Source organism: Aquarana catesbeiana, linkage group LG07 (genome assembly GCF_042186555.1).
Source record: "Aquarana catesbeiana isolate 2022-GZ linkage group LG07, ASM4218655v1, whole genome shotgun sequence".
NCBI lineage: Eukaryota > Metazoa > Chordata > Amphibia > Anura > Ranidae > Aquarana > Aquarana catesbeiana.
This window is the reverse complement of record NC_133330.1, coordinates 192,778,953-192,794,230: the sequence shown is the minus strand read 5'-3', so window position 1 is coordinate 192,794,230 and position 15,278 is coordinate 192,778,953. Positions and strand designations below refer to the sequence as shown.

Below are 15,278 nucleotides of genomic sequence, written 5' to 3'. Positions count from 1 at the left end.
TCTAGCAAGGCAGTGGTCGTTTTGGAGGTGTGTTTGGGGTCGTTATCATGTTGGAATACTGCCCTGCGGCCCAGTCTCCGAAGGGAGGGGATCATGCTCTGCTTTAGTATGTCACAGTACATGTTGGCATTCATGGTTCCCTCAATGAACTGTAGCTCCCCAGTGCAGGCATTACTCATGCAGCCCCAGACCATGACACTCCCACCACCATGCTTCACTGTAGGCAAGACACACTTGTCTTTGTACTCCTCACCTGGTTACCACCACACATGCTTGACGCCATCTGAACCAAATAAGTTTATCTTGGTCTCATCAGACCACAGGACATGATTACAGTAATCCATGTCCTTAGTCTGCTTGTCTTCAGCAAACTGTTTGCGGGCTTTCTTGTGCAACATCTTTAGAAGATTCCTTCTGGGACGACAGCCATGCAGACCAATTTGATGCAGTGTGCGGTGTATGGTCTGAGCACTGACAGGCTGATCCCCCACCCATTCAACCTCTACAACAATGCTGGCAGCACTCATATGTCTATTTCTCAAAGACAACCTCTGGATATGAGGCTGAGCACGTGCACTCAACCTCTTTGGTCGAACATGGTGAGGCCTGTTCTGAGTGGAACCTGTCCTGTTAAACCACTGTATGGTCTTGGACACCATGCTGCAGCTCAGTTTCAGGGTCTTGGAAATCTTCTTATAGCCCAGGCCATCTTTATGTAGAGCAACAATTCTTTTTTTTCAGATACTTAGAGAGAACTTCCAGTTACCAGTATGAGAGAGTGAGAGCAATGACACCAAATTTAACACACCTGCTCCCCATTCACACCTGAGACCTTGTAACACTGACAAGTCACATGACATGGGGGAGGGAAAATGGCTATTTGGGCCCACTTTGGACATTTTCACTTAGGGGTGTACTCACTTTTGTTGCCAGCGGTTTAGACATTAATGGCTGTGTGTTGAGTTATTTTGAGGGGACAGCAAATTTACACTGTTATACAAGCTGTACACTCACTACTTTATATTGTAGCAAAGTGTCATTTCTTCAGTGTTGTCAGATGAAAAGATATTAATAAAATATTTACAAAAATGTGAGGGGTGTACTCTTTTTTGTGAGATACTGTACTTGCGTGATAATAACCAATACAATCAACTCAACTGCCACTCATAAGAGGGAAAACATATCTTTATTGTCATTTTTTACCTTAGAGATGTTTAAAAATGTTTTTGTAACATTTCATGTTCTGACCCAAAATGAATATATTGCATGATGGATTTGACTATTGATATTTTTTTTCAGTGCCCTGTGTTGCAACAGACATAGAATCACAGTATCAGTGTGGTTCAGAAGATGCCGTCATTTCCTGGGGGGCAGTATCTGGAGGAATAAGATATACAGCTATTGCCACCACACAAGATGGAGAGAGCAGTAACTGCAGTAATACAGACACCACGTGTACAGTGAGTTCCTTGCAGTGTGGACAAATCTATACTGTAACTGTGGAATCCTTTGGTGTGATCTGCCATAGCAGAGCTGTCTCATCAAAAGTGATTCAGACAGGTAAGTTTATCTTCTAGCATTTTTGTAATATAGCTAAAGCCACTCTCAGATTTATTCAGTATGGCTGTGTTAGTAGTTTTAAAGTAATTTAACAGTGTGCTACATAAGCTGATCCTTGTAAAAGTTAACAAAAACTTATATCAAGGTATTACTTAGCAGTGTTTTTGATCTGATAAATAATCCATACCTAATACATTGGGGGTAAATTGCTAATGTCTTTAATTGCCTATACTGGAAACAATGGAACTCAGAATTCTTTTTGTCCAAGGTGATCTTTTTTTTTTTAGATAAACTGAAATCAGAAATACCAATCAAATATTATACGCCAATTAAATTGCTCAAAATAGGAGATCTGATTCCCTTCTCGTGCTTTCCATACTCCCCTTCCATCATAAACCCACCATGCTGCACATAGGATACGTTCCAGAACATGGGCACAAAATTATTTTATTAACAAAACCTTTATACATAATCTGAATCACCCACCTACCTGACATTGAAGTGAAAGTTTCTTCGATATTTATGATGCAACCAGTAAATTGTAGACATTACGATGAGGGCAATTTGACCTTTTACATGCAAAGCCTTTTTTCTGTAAAAAAAATGTGAGCAATGTGCTCTGCTAAAAGTTTAAATGCCCATATTAGACAATCAGTTTTTAGCTTACCAGGGCCGTGGAGATACCAACAAACATTCTTTGATGTGACAGTGAATATTTTCCAATGTTCATATGCACATGAGTGCCCTGTATCTTGGTTTACCCACCATTCACTCTTACTGCAGTAATAAGGTGGTGATAAGGACATGTTTCAAGACCTGTGTGCCTATCCCTTGCCCGATACAATTTAATATCTAATATTTATTAAATTAGATTAAATGTACAATGACTATTCAATTACTAAAATAGATCTAAATCTTAAATTTATGTTAAGTGTATGCATGCTTAATCATGTGTAAGTATTGCACAAGGACTATGCGCCAAACTGTGAATAACTGCAGCTGGCTGGGCTGATTCCTGAACTGTTACTCCTGAACCTCTGAACAGGTGTGTTACTTAATCCTGATACCTGTTACTTAATGATTAAGTAATACACAGAATTCAGGGGTCAGGATTAGATATTTACAAAGTACAGGAGTCAGGATTAAGTCTACCCTTGAACTCTATGTGTTACTTAGCCCTGACTCCTGAGCTCTGTGCGTTACCTATGCCTGACCCCTTAATTTTTTCTGATACTTAATCCTGACCCCTGAACTCTATGCATTACTTACTTCTGACCCCTGGACTCTGTGTGTTACTTAATCCTGACTCCTGACCTCTATGCATTACTTATTCCTGACCCTAAACTCTGTGTGTTACTTACTTTTGACCCCTGATCTTTGTGCGTTCCTTAACCCTGGCCCCTGAACTTTGTGTGTTACTTACTACTGGCCCCTGAAATTTGCGTGTTACTTACTACTGACCCCTGAACTTTGTGTGTTACTTACTCCTGACCCCTGAACTTTGTGTATTACTTAAAGGGGTTGTAAACCCTCGTGTTTTTTCACCTTAATGCATCCTATGCATTAAGGTGAAAAAATACTTCTGGCAGTGACCGGCCCCCCAGCCCCCCGTTTTACTTACCTGAGCCACGTAATTCCCTCGGCGGAAACACGCTATCCCTCTCTGCACGGGGTCCAGGCTCTTCATTGAATAGATTGATAGCAGTGCAGCCATTGGCTCCCGCTGCTGTCAATCAAATCCAATGATGCGGGCGCCGGGGCTGAGTCTGGCATTCGTGTCTATGGACGCATATGCTGGATTCGGGAGTGCGCCCGCACGGTAACACCCGGGAGAGCACTTTTCCTAGGGGGTTATCTGATGCGGAGAGGAGCCACGAGAGCCACCGATGAACCCCAGAAGAGGATGATCGGGGCCACTTGGTGCAAAACGAGCTGCACAGTGGAGGTAAGTATGACATGTTTGTTATTTTAAAAAAATAAAACAGGAAGGTTTACAATAACTTTAATCCTGACCCCTTACCTGTAACTCTGTATGGTACCTAATCCTAATGCCTGAACTCTGTGCCTTACTTAACCCTGACCCCTGAACTCTGTGAGTTACTTATTTCTGACCCCTGAATTTGGTGCATTACTTAATCCTGACCACTGAACTCTGCATGTTACTTTCTCCTGACCCCTGAACTTTGCATGTTACTTAATAATCCTCATCCCTGAACTCTGTATGTTACTTAATTCTGACCCCTGAACTTTGTGCCTTACTTAATCCTGGCCCCTGAACTCTGTATGAACCATAATCATGACCCCTGAACTCTGTGTTACTTAATCCTGACCTCTTAACTTTGTATGTTACCTAATCATAACATCTGAACTAATGAGGGCATGATTTTGTGGGTGTGGCTGCTACAAATGAGGGTGTGGTTTTGTAGGGGTTGTCAGTAGGGTGTACCTTACTGTACAGATACATGTTATCATTGTTACAACTATTATACTATTATACCCAGTGAAAATCTTTTTTTTGTCATCTTCTAGAGCCCTGTGTTCCCCAAAACCTCTTTGCATACATTGACTGTCAACTGAACAATGTAATCTTTAATTGGAGCAGTGCTCTTGGATCTGAAAATTATACAGCACTGGTGGTTACAACAGATGCAGAGGTGCACACATGTAACACTACATCTACCTCCTGTGCCATCACTAATCTCCCCTGTGGCCATACTTACAATGTCACTATTACAGCTTTCAATGATCAGTGTCAAGGACAAAGTAGCAATGATATACAGGTTATCACAGGTATGTTATGGTTGTAAGTATTACCTTTTATCATTTTCATTACAGTGATGTTGAAAAGTACTGAGGACACATAACATACAACCAATATTTATAATTTCTGTTAAATTCACATTAGATGCAATAAAACCCTGATATAGCAAACACCAAATTTAGGCTCCATGCACACTAGTGTTTTTTTTTAAGCTCCTAGAAGCTGTTATTAGCTTTTTTTTCTGCTCCTAGAAGCTAAATCGTGTTATGCTATGTGTCCATGCACACTACTTAAGGCTATTAGCATTTTTGAGCTTCAGCTTCTAGGAGCAGAAAATAAATAGTTTTTGTAGAGTTTCTTGGAGCATTTTTCCAGCAGAAAAATATGCTGAATGCTTGCTCCTAACTGCTCCTAGCTGCTACTAAAATGCTACTAACAACTTTTTTTGAGCTTTTTCTTTTTTTTTTCTTCATGTACTGCAAAAACGCCAATAAAATGCTAAGGCCTCTTGCACATGATACACCTGTTTGAGCATCTACTTTTTCAGACGTTTTATTTTTGAATGTATTTGCGCAAATTTATGTGCATTTTCGCGTATATGCGTTTGCCCATTTCCGCGCGCAAATGTGCAAAAACAAAAAAGCTAGTTTTTCTATTTTTATTTTTACTGAAGAATGCACGCCGCTTGTTTATGTGCCTGTGTGCATAGGCACATTACAATTAATAGGCTGTATTTTAGCGCAGTAAAAAAAGCTGCAGTGAACAAGATGCCTAATGCTCCTAACTGCTCCTAAAAGCTACTAAAATGCTACTAGAAGCTGGCACAAAAATGCTATTATCAGCATTTTTCCTCCAGTGTTTTTCTGGCATTTGTTTTTACCTTATAGTGTGCATGTCTAAATTAGGAAATATAATTGTTATCAACTGCCTCACTATGCTGTATGACTGCATTTCAGTAGCTATAATATACATATGACGTGTGACAATTTAATTCCCAGAATGGGATCTGACAAGATTCGAGGCACCATCTTTGCAGAAATCTTTGTAATTCCTGAATCCTCCGTTAGAATCTGCCACACTATTTCCCTGTTCATGTTCAATTCTTCTGTCGTCATATGCACACTCAATTTTCAATCTGAGTGTACGAGGGTTCACACTCTGTCCCTGTTTGCATCCGTCCTTTGTGTTCCTGGCTGCCCACTTCTTGTGTCATTGTGGACATCCTCCCGCCCCTCCCTAAACCGCCTATGCTGTTCAAAAACACTTGATTTCTTTATGGAATGTTCACCATAAGCCTGTTGTGACAGAGCTAAAATTTCACTCGCACTTTTGCCACTTTTTACGCAAAATTTGATGTTAACCCGCTGCTCCAGATTCCTGTCACTCATTTTTCTGCCAACAGCACAACGCACACACATGTTATTTCTTTTACAACTACATCAAGACCGAGTCAACTGGTCTGCGACCCAGGTGAATGCAAGTTAGAACATGTCCGAATGCTCTTGAGTGCGAATGGCTGTGCTACTCACCACCATAGTGCTACGCTGCAGCCATTCCGGTAATTAAATGGTCACACCTCGTATATTAAAGTGATTATATAGGAAACATAAAGGAAAAAAAAAAAGGATCACTATATTTACCTGCTCTGTGCAAGGAAATTGCACAGAGCAGCCCCAAACCTCCTCTTCTTGGGTCCCTCACTCGCGCTCCTGGCCCCTTCCTATGTTGGCATAATAAATGCACTCTTCTAGCTCTATACTGGTAACACTGGACACCTGCTGGAGGTTACAAATGGGATATCACTCATAGTACTTCTATGTACTGTGATCTTGTGGGAACAATTTGGTATTAATATACTGGGTTGGAAACAAGTGTATTCCCTAACAGCATGAGAATTAAAAACTGGAGGTCATATTTAAATGGTAATTGGGTGACTAAATGATTTCTAAACGGTTTGAATGCTTTTTCGCCCCCACTTGACAGCCCCCACACAAGGATCATCGATGTAACCACATGATTGCAGCACCTAGGTCCCATTGGGCTATACCATTCTTCTTTGTCTTATATACCTACAGTATTGCATCAATCTCTTGAAGAAGCAGATAGCAAATCACATTAAGAACACAGTCACCTATTATGTGTATATAGGAAGTGAGTTTTGGAGTTAACAACATATAATCTATATAGTGTTTATAATTTGGTATGTAGGAATACAAATATGGGAGACATTCCCACAATCTAGGGTCTCTGTCAATTCACAACGCAATGTAAATTGCGTAAAAAAATAGTTTTTTTAATGTTTAAAGTTTTTTTTATCAGCAGTAAAGCACAATTATATAATTTTATGTATTTGGTCTCAGATATATATTTGGAACCAAATCTCACCTTGTTTAAGGGATTTATATTGGCTTTGTAATGCAGTACATTGTCTGACCTTCAACATTATGTTTAATGCTTTTTAAAGGGTTTAGAAATAAGGTCAAAATTATGTTAATCTTAAAGGATATAAAGGATATGTTCTAACAGGTACTGACATCCATCAGATAGCAGCGCATGGTGGGATTTGAAGTTATAAAGCTGTAAAGTTATAGCTTGTCCAAGCCTTGGCCTTAGACACTATGGGGGGTATTTACTAAAACTGCATAGTGCAAAATCTGGTGCAGCTCTGCCTGTAAGCCAGCATGTAAAATCAGCTTCCAGGTTTTATTGTCAAAGCTTAATTGAACAAGCTGAAGTTAGAAGCTGATTGGCTACCATGCACTGCTACACCAGATTCTGAATGCTCCAGTTTTAATAAATTTCCCCCTATAATTGCTAACACATTGACAAGACTATTGTGTTTCTCTATAGCTCCCTGTGCTCCAGAACAAGTTCATTCTGAAATAGACTGTGTCACAAACTCTTTGGAGATCTCCTGGAATCAGATGTCAGAAGTAGAAACATTTATTTCCTATCTTACGGCTTCTGATGTTGGAAACTGGACTTGCAGCTCCATACTGGCAAACTGCTCCTTCCCTAACCTGCCATGTGGACAGGAATTTAGTGTGACTGTGGCAGCCGCTAACAGACAGTGTCGTGGTCCTTTAAGTAATGCTGTAAAGATCTTGACTGGTATGTAGCAGGAAAACCCATTTTATTAGTTCATGTTTATTAATATTGTTAATGTGTAACCACGGCCAAAACGTTTTAATCCAATTTTAGACAAAGTATATACCGAACAGAAGCTGGTATTGCTAGTATAGGGAAATTATACTAAAACTAGCGGTGAAATACCTCTCGGAAAATGGCCGCCGCATACAACCCAATTAGACTCCGAGAAAATGGCCGCCCCATAGTGATCCATATTAGACTATTTAAGGACGAGATTCTAGCCTGTATCTATCCCCTGATGAAGTCACGTGGTGTGACGTCACGCGTAGGGACGAGACAGGCTGCAAACACAAACAGAGGCACACGAGCTCGCCGCTCGTTGGATTGATACCACTGCTTCTCAATTTTTATGTGAGTACCTGTAACTTTACAATAAAGAGTGTTACTTTTAATCAAAACTGGATTACACTATTGGCTTCTCTTCTGCCGATTACCCCCTATGAATACAACCCCCCTGCACCACACCTGAGGGAACTCCAACCCAGGATCCAGGATAGAGAGGGACGCGCTGGAACCCATAGGCGGACGTCCTAAACAGCTCTCTTGTTACATGCTTTTGCCCCATTACCTGAAGGTAAGGGGCTATTACCCACCAAAGTGGTCTAGCACACGAAGAAAACACTTGATGTGATTCACCCCAGCACTTTAACTGCAACGTGTGCATGCCAGGACGTTGCTGTCACAACCATACACAAGGACTGTTCCTGTGCATCATATGGATGCGTTTTCCAGCACTTTAATTGCAACGTGTGCATGTTAGCACGTTGCTGTCACATTTTATTAAAAGGACTTTCTTCTTATGCTTTTTATGCAAAATAATATTTTTTTCTCATGTTTAAAAAACTTTTTACCTTCTTCCATTTTTTGATGTCAGCATGCACAATATGCACCTTATATAGAAATAGTAAGCTACCACTCCTCCAATTTTGAGTTGCACATAGCACCTTTTGTCCGCACTATACACTTTGCTGGTCTAATGATAGATGTACGTTTATTATGCACCTTATTCTTTCTTAAACTCAGAGCTAGTCACTGGTGCTTTGGCAGCCCCACCACCACGTTTTTGTATTGTAATTATGTGGATTCTATTTTAGGTGATTGAAGTGATATTTTATTTTAATATACTTATGCCATTCTCTATGCATTATTGAAGATATTGAACATTTATAATTTTTTAACCTTTGTCATACACAATATCCTTCACTTTTATGTTATTTCACCATTTTTTCACCTAGCGCATTTATTATTTTATGTTCACCTGTCTCCACACCAAGGATCAGCGCAGCACCACCCATCCATATACATTTATACTAAATAACTACTAAAGTAATCCCTTTTTTCCATGCTTTTCCCCTTTTGTTGTTTTGCATGCCTTACATTATTACACTTCATGTTAGTATGCAAATCAGTGATATTAAAAAGCACAGGCTTATTTGTCAAACACTTTTACCAGTTTTCCAATTACTATGCATATGATTATATAGGTACAGTATTGAAGAAATATTATATTACAAAGATTTTTGTATTTACAAGCAAGGCTCTGCTTAGTTAGAAACCTTGTAGGTACTTTTAAGTCTGTTGAAGAAGCATAGCAATACTGCAGGTGCTAACTGGTGGGATTTTCCCTAAGTTTGGAGAGGTTTTCTCTTACTTCCTGACATGTCTACAGGACAAGAAGTGAAGAAAAATATCTCCAGTGGGGTGCACAGACAGCAATTAAAACCTGATAGAAGTTTTAACTCTTTTCCATCTTCCCAAAAATCCTGGCTGGAGTTCCCTTCAATATAAACACTTTGAGGATATGGCTGATATCTTAACCACTTGCCCACTGGGCACTTAAACCTCCTTCCTAACCAGACCAATTTTCAGCTTTCAGTGCTCTCACATTTTGAATGACAATTACTCAGTTATGTAACACTGTACCCATATGAAATTGTTGTTCTTTTTTTCACACAAATAGGGATTTCTATTTGTGGTATATAATCACCACTGAGTTTTTTTTTTTGCGCTATAAATGAAAAAAGACCAAAAATTTTGTAAAAAATTGCATTTTTCTTTGTCTCTGTTATAACATGTAGCAAATTAGTAATTTTTCTTCATAAATTTTGGCCAAAATTTATACTGCTACATATCTTTGGTTAAAATAAACCAAATCAGTGTATATTATTTGGTCTTTGTGAAAGTTATAGAGTCCACAAGCTATGGTGCCAGTCACTGAAAATTGATTACACCTGACGGCCTATCTCATTTCTTGAGGACCTGAAATGTCAGGACGGTACAAATACCCCCCAAATGACCCCTTTTTATAGACATTCCAAGGTATTTAGTAAGAGGCATGGTGAGTTTTTTGAAGTTGTAATTTTTTCCCACAATTGTTTGCAAAATAAAGATTTTTTTTGTCTTTTTTTTTTTTTTTTTTTACAAAATTGTCATAACAACAAGTCATTTCTCACACACAGCACATGCATACTTGCAATGACACCACAAAATACATTCTGCTCCTCCTCCTGAGTATGGCAATACCACATGTGTGAGACTTTTACACAGCCTGGCCACATACAGAGGCCCAACATGTAGGGAGCATCGTCAGGTGTTCTAGGGACATAAATTACGCATTTAATTTCTTGACTACCTCTAACACTTTTGAAGGCCCTGGAGCACCAGGACAATGGAAACGCCCAAAACGACCATCAGGTGTTCTAGGGACATAATTTTCAAATCTAATTTGACTACCTATTACGCTTTTGTGAGGCACTGTAAGGGCACTGATAGGCACTGTAGTGGCATGAGGATGAGCACTTATGTGGTATGGATGTGGCACGGATGAGAACTGATGTGGCATGGATGAGCATTGATGTGGCACGGATGTGGCATGGATGAGCACTGATGTGGCATGGATGAACACTGATGTGGCACGGATGAGCACTGATGTGGCATGGATGTGGCATGGATAAGCACTGATGTGGCATGGATGTGGCATGGATGAGCACTGATGTGGCATAGATGTGGCACGGATGAGCACTGATGTGGCATGGATGTCGCACGGATGTCGCATGGATGAGCACTGATGTGGCATGGATGAGAATTGATGTGGCATGGTTGTAGCATGGATGAGCACTGATGTGGCATGAATGTGGCATGGATGAGCACTGATGTGGCATGGATGTGGCACGGATGAGCACTGCTGTGGCATGGATGTGGCATGGATGAGCACTGATGTGGAACAGATGAGCACTGATGTGACATGGATGTGGCTAGGATGAGAATTGATGTGGCATGGATGTGGCACGGATGAGCACTGATGTGGCATGGATGAGCCATGGATGGGGATGGATGAGCATGAATGAGCCATGGATGGGGATGAATGAGCCATGGATGAGCCATGGTTGGGGATGGATGAGGATGGATGAGCCATGGATGAGGATGGATGAGCATGAATGAGGATGGATAAGCATGAATGAGGATGGACAAGCATGAATTTTGATGGATGGATGAGCCATAGATGGGCACAGATCAGCACCGTGGGCACTTCAGATCCAGCCTACAGCTCACTTCAGATCCAGCCTACAGCTCTGTTGCACTGCCTCCCTCCTCTCCTCGCACACTGTACCGATCAGTGCGAGGAGAGGGGAGGAGCTGAACCGGACATGCTCCAGTTTCTTGACAAGTGATCGCTCTGTCATTGGACGGAGTGATCACGTGGTAAAAGGCCGCTGTCATTGGCCCTTTACCCCGATCCGTGACACGCCGGGTCTGGAAGACCCAACGGTTATGGACATTCCCCGGTGTGCGCCCCAGGGGGCATGCGGGACCGTGATTCTGGAAGGACATCATTGTACATTCTCCCAGAATTATTCGACCGTGCTGCAGCTGTCATTTGGTTGTGGTCTGGTAAGTGGTTAAAGGAGTTGTAAAGTCTTGTTGTAAAGTTGTAAAGTTGTAAAGTCTTGTGGTTTTTCACCTTAATGCATTAATGCATTCTATGCATTAAGGTGAAAAACCTTCTGTGTTGCAGCTGCCTCCCAGAGCCCCCTTTTTTCTTACCTGAACCCGATCGTTCCATCGATGAGAACGAGTCCAGACGCTGTCTCGGGTCCTCATTGGATAGATTGATAGCAGCAGAAGCCATTGGCTCCCGCTGCTGTCAATCAAATCCAGTGACATGGGACCCGGAGCAGGGCCGAGTCCTGCTGTCTGTGTTAATGGACATAGCAGCAGGACTCGGGAGTGCGCCCGCACAGGTGCCCCCATGGAACGCGGCTCTCCGTGGGGGCTCTCGATGAAGAGGAGGAGCCAAGAGTGCCGCCAGGGGAGCCCAGAAAAGGAGGATCGGGGCCGCTCTGTGCAAAATCCTTGCACAGAGCAGGTAAGTATGACATGGTTGTTAATTAAAAAAAAAATGAACCTACATTACTTTAATTGTAATGTTTTTTTTTACATTAAAAGATCCCATTCATGTTTTGTCAGCCATTTATTATTGATCTCTTACCTGTAATACTCAATTTTCCAGCTTCCCACTCTAAATAATCCACTGTTGCAATATCTGAGGCTATATTTGCCAACACAACCAGATTTAAAGTGTTACTAAACCTAAGACTCTGCATTCACTATATCTGGTCTCTCACAGTACACAGGACATGGGAATGCAAAAATTTTAGGAAACATAAACTGCTAAAAACCTCTTCTCATCAGCAGTATATAGCAGTCTTGTGACTTCTACCAGTTCCTGGTTAAAGCTGGTAGGAGGAGTTTTCACAGTGCATTGGCTGTCCTATCAGGATCCAGGACCCCTGACCCTCTGTCTGGACAATTCTGATTGGCCCTGTGCTGATCACATGCACTCTCCCAAGAAAAAAAAACTCTCTAGCAATACACACCAAACTGAGCATGTGCAGCCTGACTCCAGTAGCTCTGTCTTATCCAGACAAGTTTTGGAGACAATGCAAGAAGGGAAGGATCAAAGAAGACTGGATTAAACAGCCTTTTTACACAATGCAGAGGATTAACCCCTTAGGTTTCAGAGTGAGTATTACAAGCATGCTTCACTGCATATACAGACTGATTTTACTGTTGTGGGTTTAGTAACACTTTAACTACAATCTGAAAAAATGCAGAAAGCATAATAGATAGCAATGGGGTTAATTTACTGAAAGCAAATAGACTGTGTACTTTGCAAGTGCAGTTAGGGCATTTGCTCCAGAGCCTAGCAAATGAAGTAACGCTTCACTTTGCAAAGAATACCCAATCACATGCAAGGAAAATTAAAAAAATTTTTTTTTGCTTGCACATGATTTGATGATGAAAGTCAGCAGAGCTTCATCTCATTTACTAAGCTCTGGAGCAAATGCCCTTGCGAAGTCAATTTGCTTTAAGAAATCAACCCTACAGTTTGATTCCGTAAATAGTTACTTGTTTCTCTTTGTGTGATTTACAGCCCCCTGTATTCCAACAAACATTAACACAGCCGTGGACTGTGTGAGTGGCTCAGCACTGGTCTCATGGAGCCAGTCCCTTGGAGCTTTGAATTATACATCTATTCTGATTGGACCACAAGAAGAGAAATACAATTGTAGCAGTCAAGAAACATCATGTTGGGTTGCAGACATAGTATGTGGGGAGAAATACACCGTGGCAGTGCAGGCACAGAATGAAGTCTGCAGCAGTATGGTGCATAGCATCACCGATCTTCAAGCATGTAAGATTTGCCTCCTGTGCTGATAATTGTTTTCATATGATCCTGTCATTAAATTGATGCTTTTCATTTATTTATTATTTATTTTCTTTAACAGTAAAACAGATAATATTTAATTTCTTTTTTTTATCATTTAGGTTCTTGTGTACCTCAAAACATATCCATATTTAATCCCTGTACCTCTGATACAGTTAGACTGCATTGGACAGAGCCCATTGGAGCAGTGCTTTACAAGTCCTTTGTCACATCCTCACTTGGGGAGAAATATACATGTGAAACAACAAACAACACCTGTGACATTAGTAGACTTCAGTGTGGTGAAACATATAGTGCAACTGTCACAGTCTTCAATATTCAACAAGCTAATGTGAGCTTAGATGTGCAGACATTTCAAACAGGTATTTCTTTATTTATTAAGAATTTATGGAACATTGTACATCCACAGCCCTAAAAGTTAGAAGACTGTGAGGGAAATTGATATCAATAACTGCAGTATAACCATTGTATACTAACACAGTAATACAGTACAATATATAATTGTTTAATTCTAAGTTATTTGTATAACACTTTTTTTATTAACTAAAGAATTATTTAAAGTGAAATTGTCACAAGTTTAATGGCATAGTAAATAATGGTTTAAAGCAAGCTCATGGCTGCTATTGGTGGCTGGGCAGTATAAAAGCAGCTTTGTTAGGCTCAAATATAAGAAGGAGAGGCAGATTATATATTGCGTAGTGCACCCCCAAAGGGGCCACAGAATGATTACACCCTCTGAATCTGACTCGGGGGCGGCAAAACACCCAATATTACTGCATCAACCACTCTGACACACCCCTGACAAGCAATTAAACGACACCAACTTAAGTGAAGCTGTGATTATATTCCCAAAGGACAGCTTAAACCAGGATAACCATCCAGCAAAAAACAGTAAAATACAATACCCCTAACTCTATACAGGGATCTACTATACGAACAGTGACGGGAGAGGGAAGGAACAACCGGGCCCAGAATTTTCTTTTTTTTAACCAATTATTAAATCAGCTAAACTTTAGCAGGGACCCTAAGGGCACAGTGGTGATGGCTGGATTATAGCAACAAGACCCCTTTCTTTTGACTATGCTGTCACCAGGTCACCCAAACATGACCCTGATAAGTCCAAGTCTGCCTGCAGGTCTTTGCAATGTCAGTGACAAAGGATTCCCCGTGTAAGGATACCGGTAGTTGATAATATCCTCAAATGGAAAAAAAATGTGTTGTCATAGAGGACAAGCCTTATCATTTGCAGGCTTGGTTGGGGCCCTTACAGTGATGCATGTATGATAGGGTTCACTGGTTTCCTTCTAATCAAAGTCAGTGGGCGGTTTACAAAGAATAAACTATTAAGTGCTTATACAGATGACTGAAGTCAAATTTAGGAGTATAGCAAGTTCAGTGTAAAGGACAGATAGAAGGAGAAAGGGAGATTATCCATATAACGATATTAAAGTTCAGGTGGTGAACTAACAAAGTCAATGCAATTGTCTGCAAGTGGTGTGATTGGTTATGGGGGTTTTGAAGAGGCGGTAGAGGCAAATTGTGGTAGACTAAAGCGCCAGTGTCTGCTAAGCAGAGGAAAGGATGAGTTGGCCCTCTCACCAGCTCCTGTACTTCAGCAGTAGGTCCTATTGGTGGAGGGGCCCTCATATGCTGATGCACTGAATTTGGGTGGACTTGCTGGGGTCTGCTGCACACTTAGTATGGTTCCCTGACCTGATCGGTGTCCCTGTGTTTCTGTGAGGACTGACCGGTGACTCTACTGTGTGGTTCCAGTGCACACTCTGCTTTCTGTTCTGTCTCTGTCCCCGATCTAGCGCCAAATGTTCTCACTTTCCCCAGTGGCTTTTTAAATGGTCCCCCACTCTCCTCCTCTTTGGATTTTGAGGCCTTTTGGGAACTGTAGTCTCTTTCTCAGCAGAAAATAGTCCCACTTGGATCTAACAGAACGACATATCCCATAATTCCTCTTTTCAACGCCCTCCTCCCCTTGGCACCTGGTCTAAGCCAATCAGAAGGGGAAAATGGAAGTCAAAGGGAACTTAATGTGAGGACATGCTGGGACTTTCTATCCCACAGTGG

General features: G+C 41.1%; 1 protein-coding gene across 1 annotated transcript in view; it reads left to right on the top strand.

Annotated features, from left to right (window-relative positions):
- LOC141103397 (uncharacterized) overlaps positions 1-15,278 on the top strand; it is a 159,378-nt gene that overhangs the window by 34,927 nt on the left and 109,173 nt on the right. Inside the window, exons 7-11 of the mRNA XM_073592929.1 lie at positions 1,300-1,560; positions 4,090-4,350; positions 7,172-7,432; positions 12,906-13,166; positions 13,301-13,561. Coding sequence (XP_073449030.1) covers positions 1,300-1,560; positions 4,090-4,350; positions 7,172-7,432; positions 12,906-13,166; positions 13,301-13,561 — 1,305 coding nt within the window. The remainder of the gene's footprint in view (positions 1-1,299; positions 1,561-4,089; positions 4,351-7,171; positions 7,433-12,905; positions 13,167-13,300; positions 13,562-15,278) is intronic.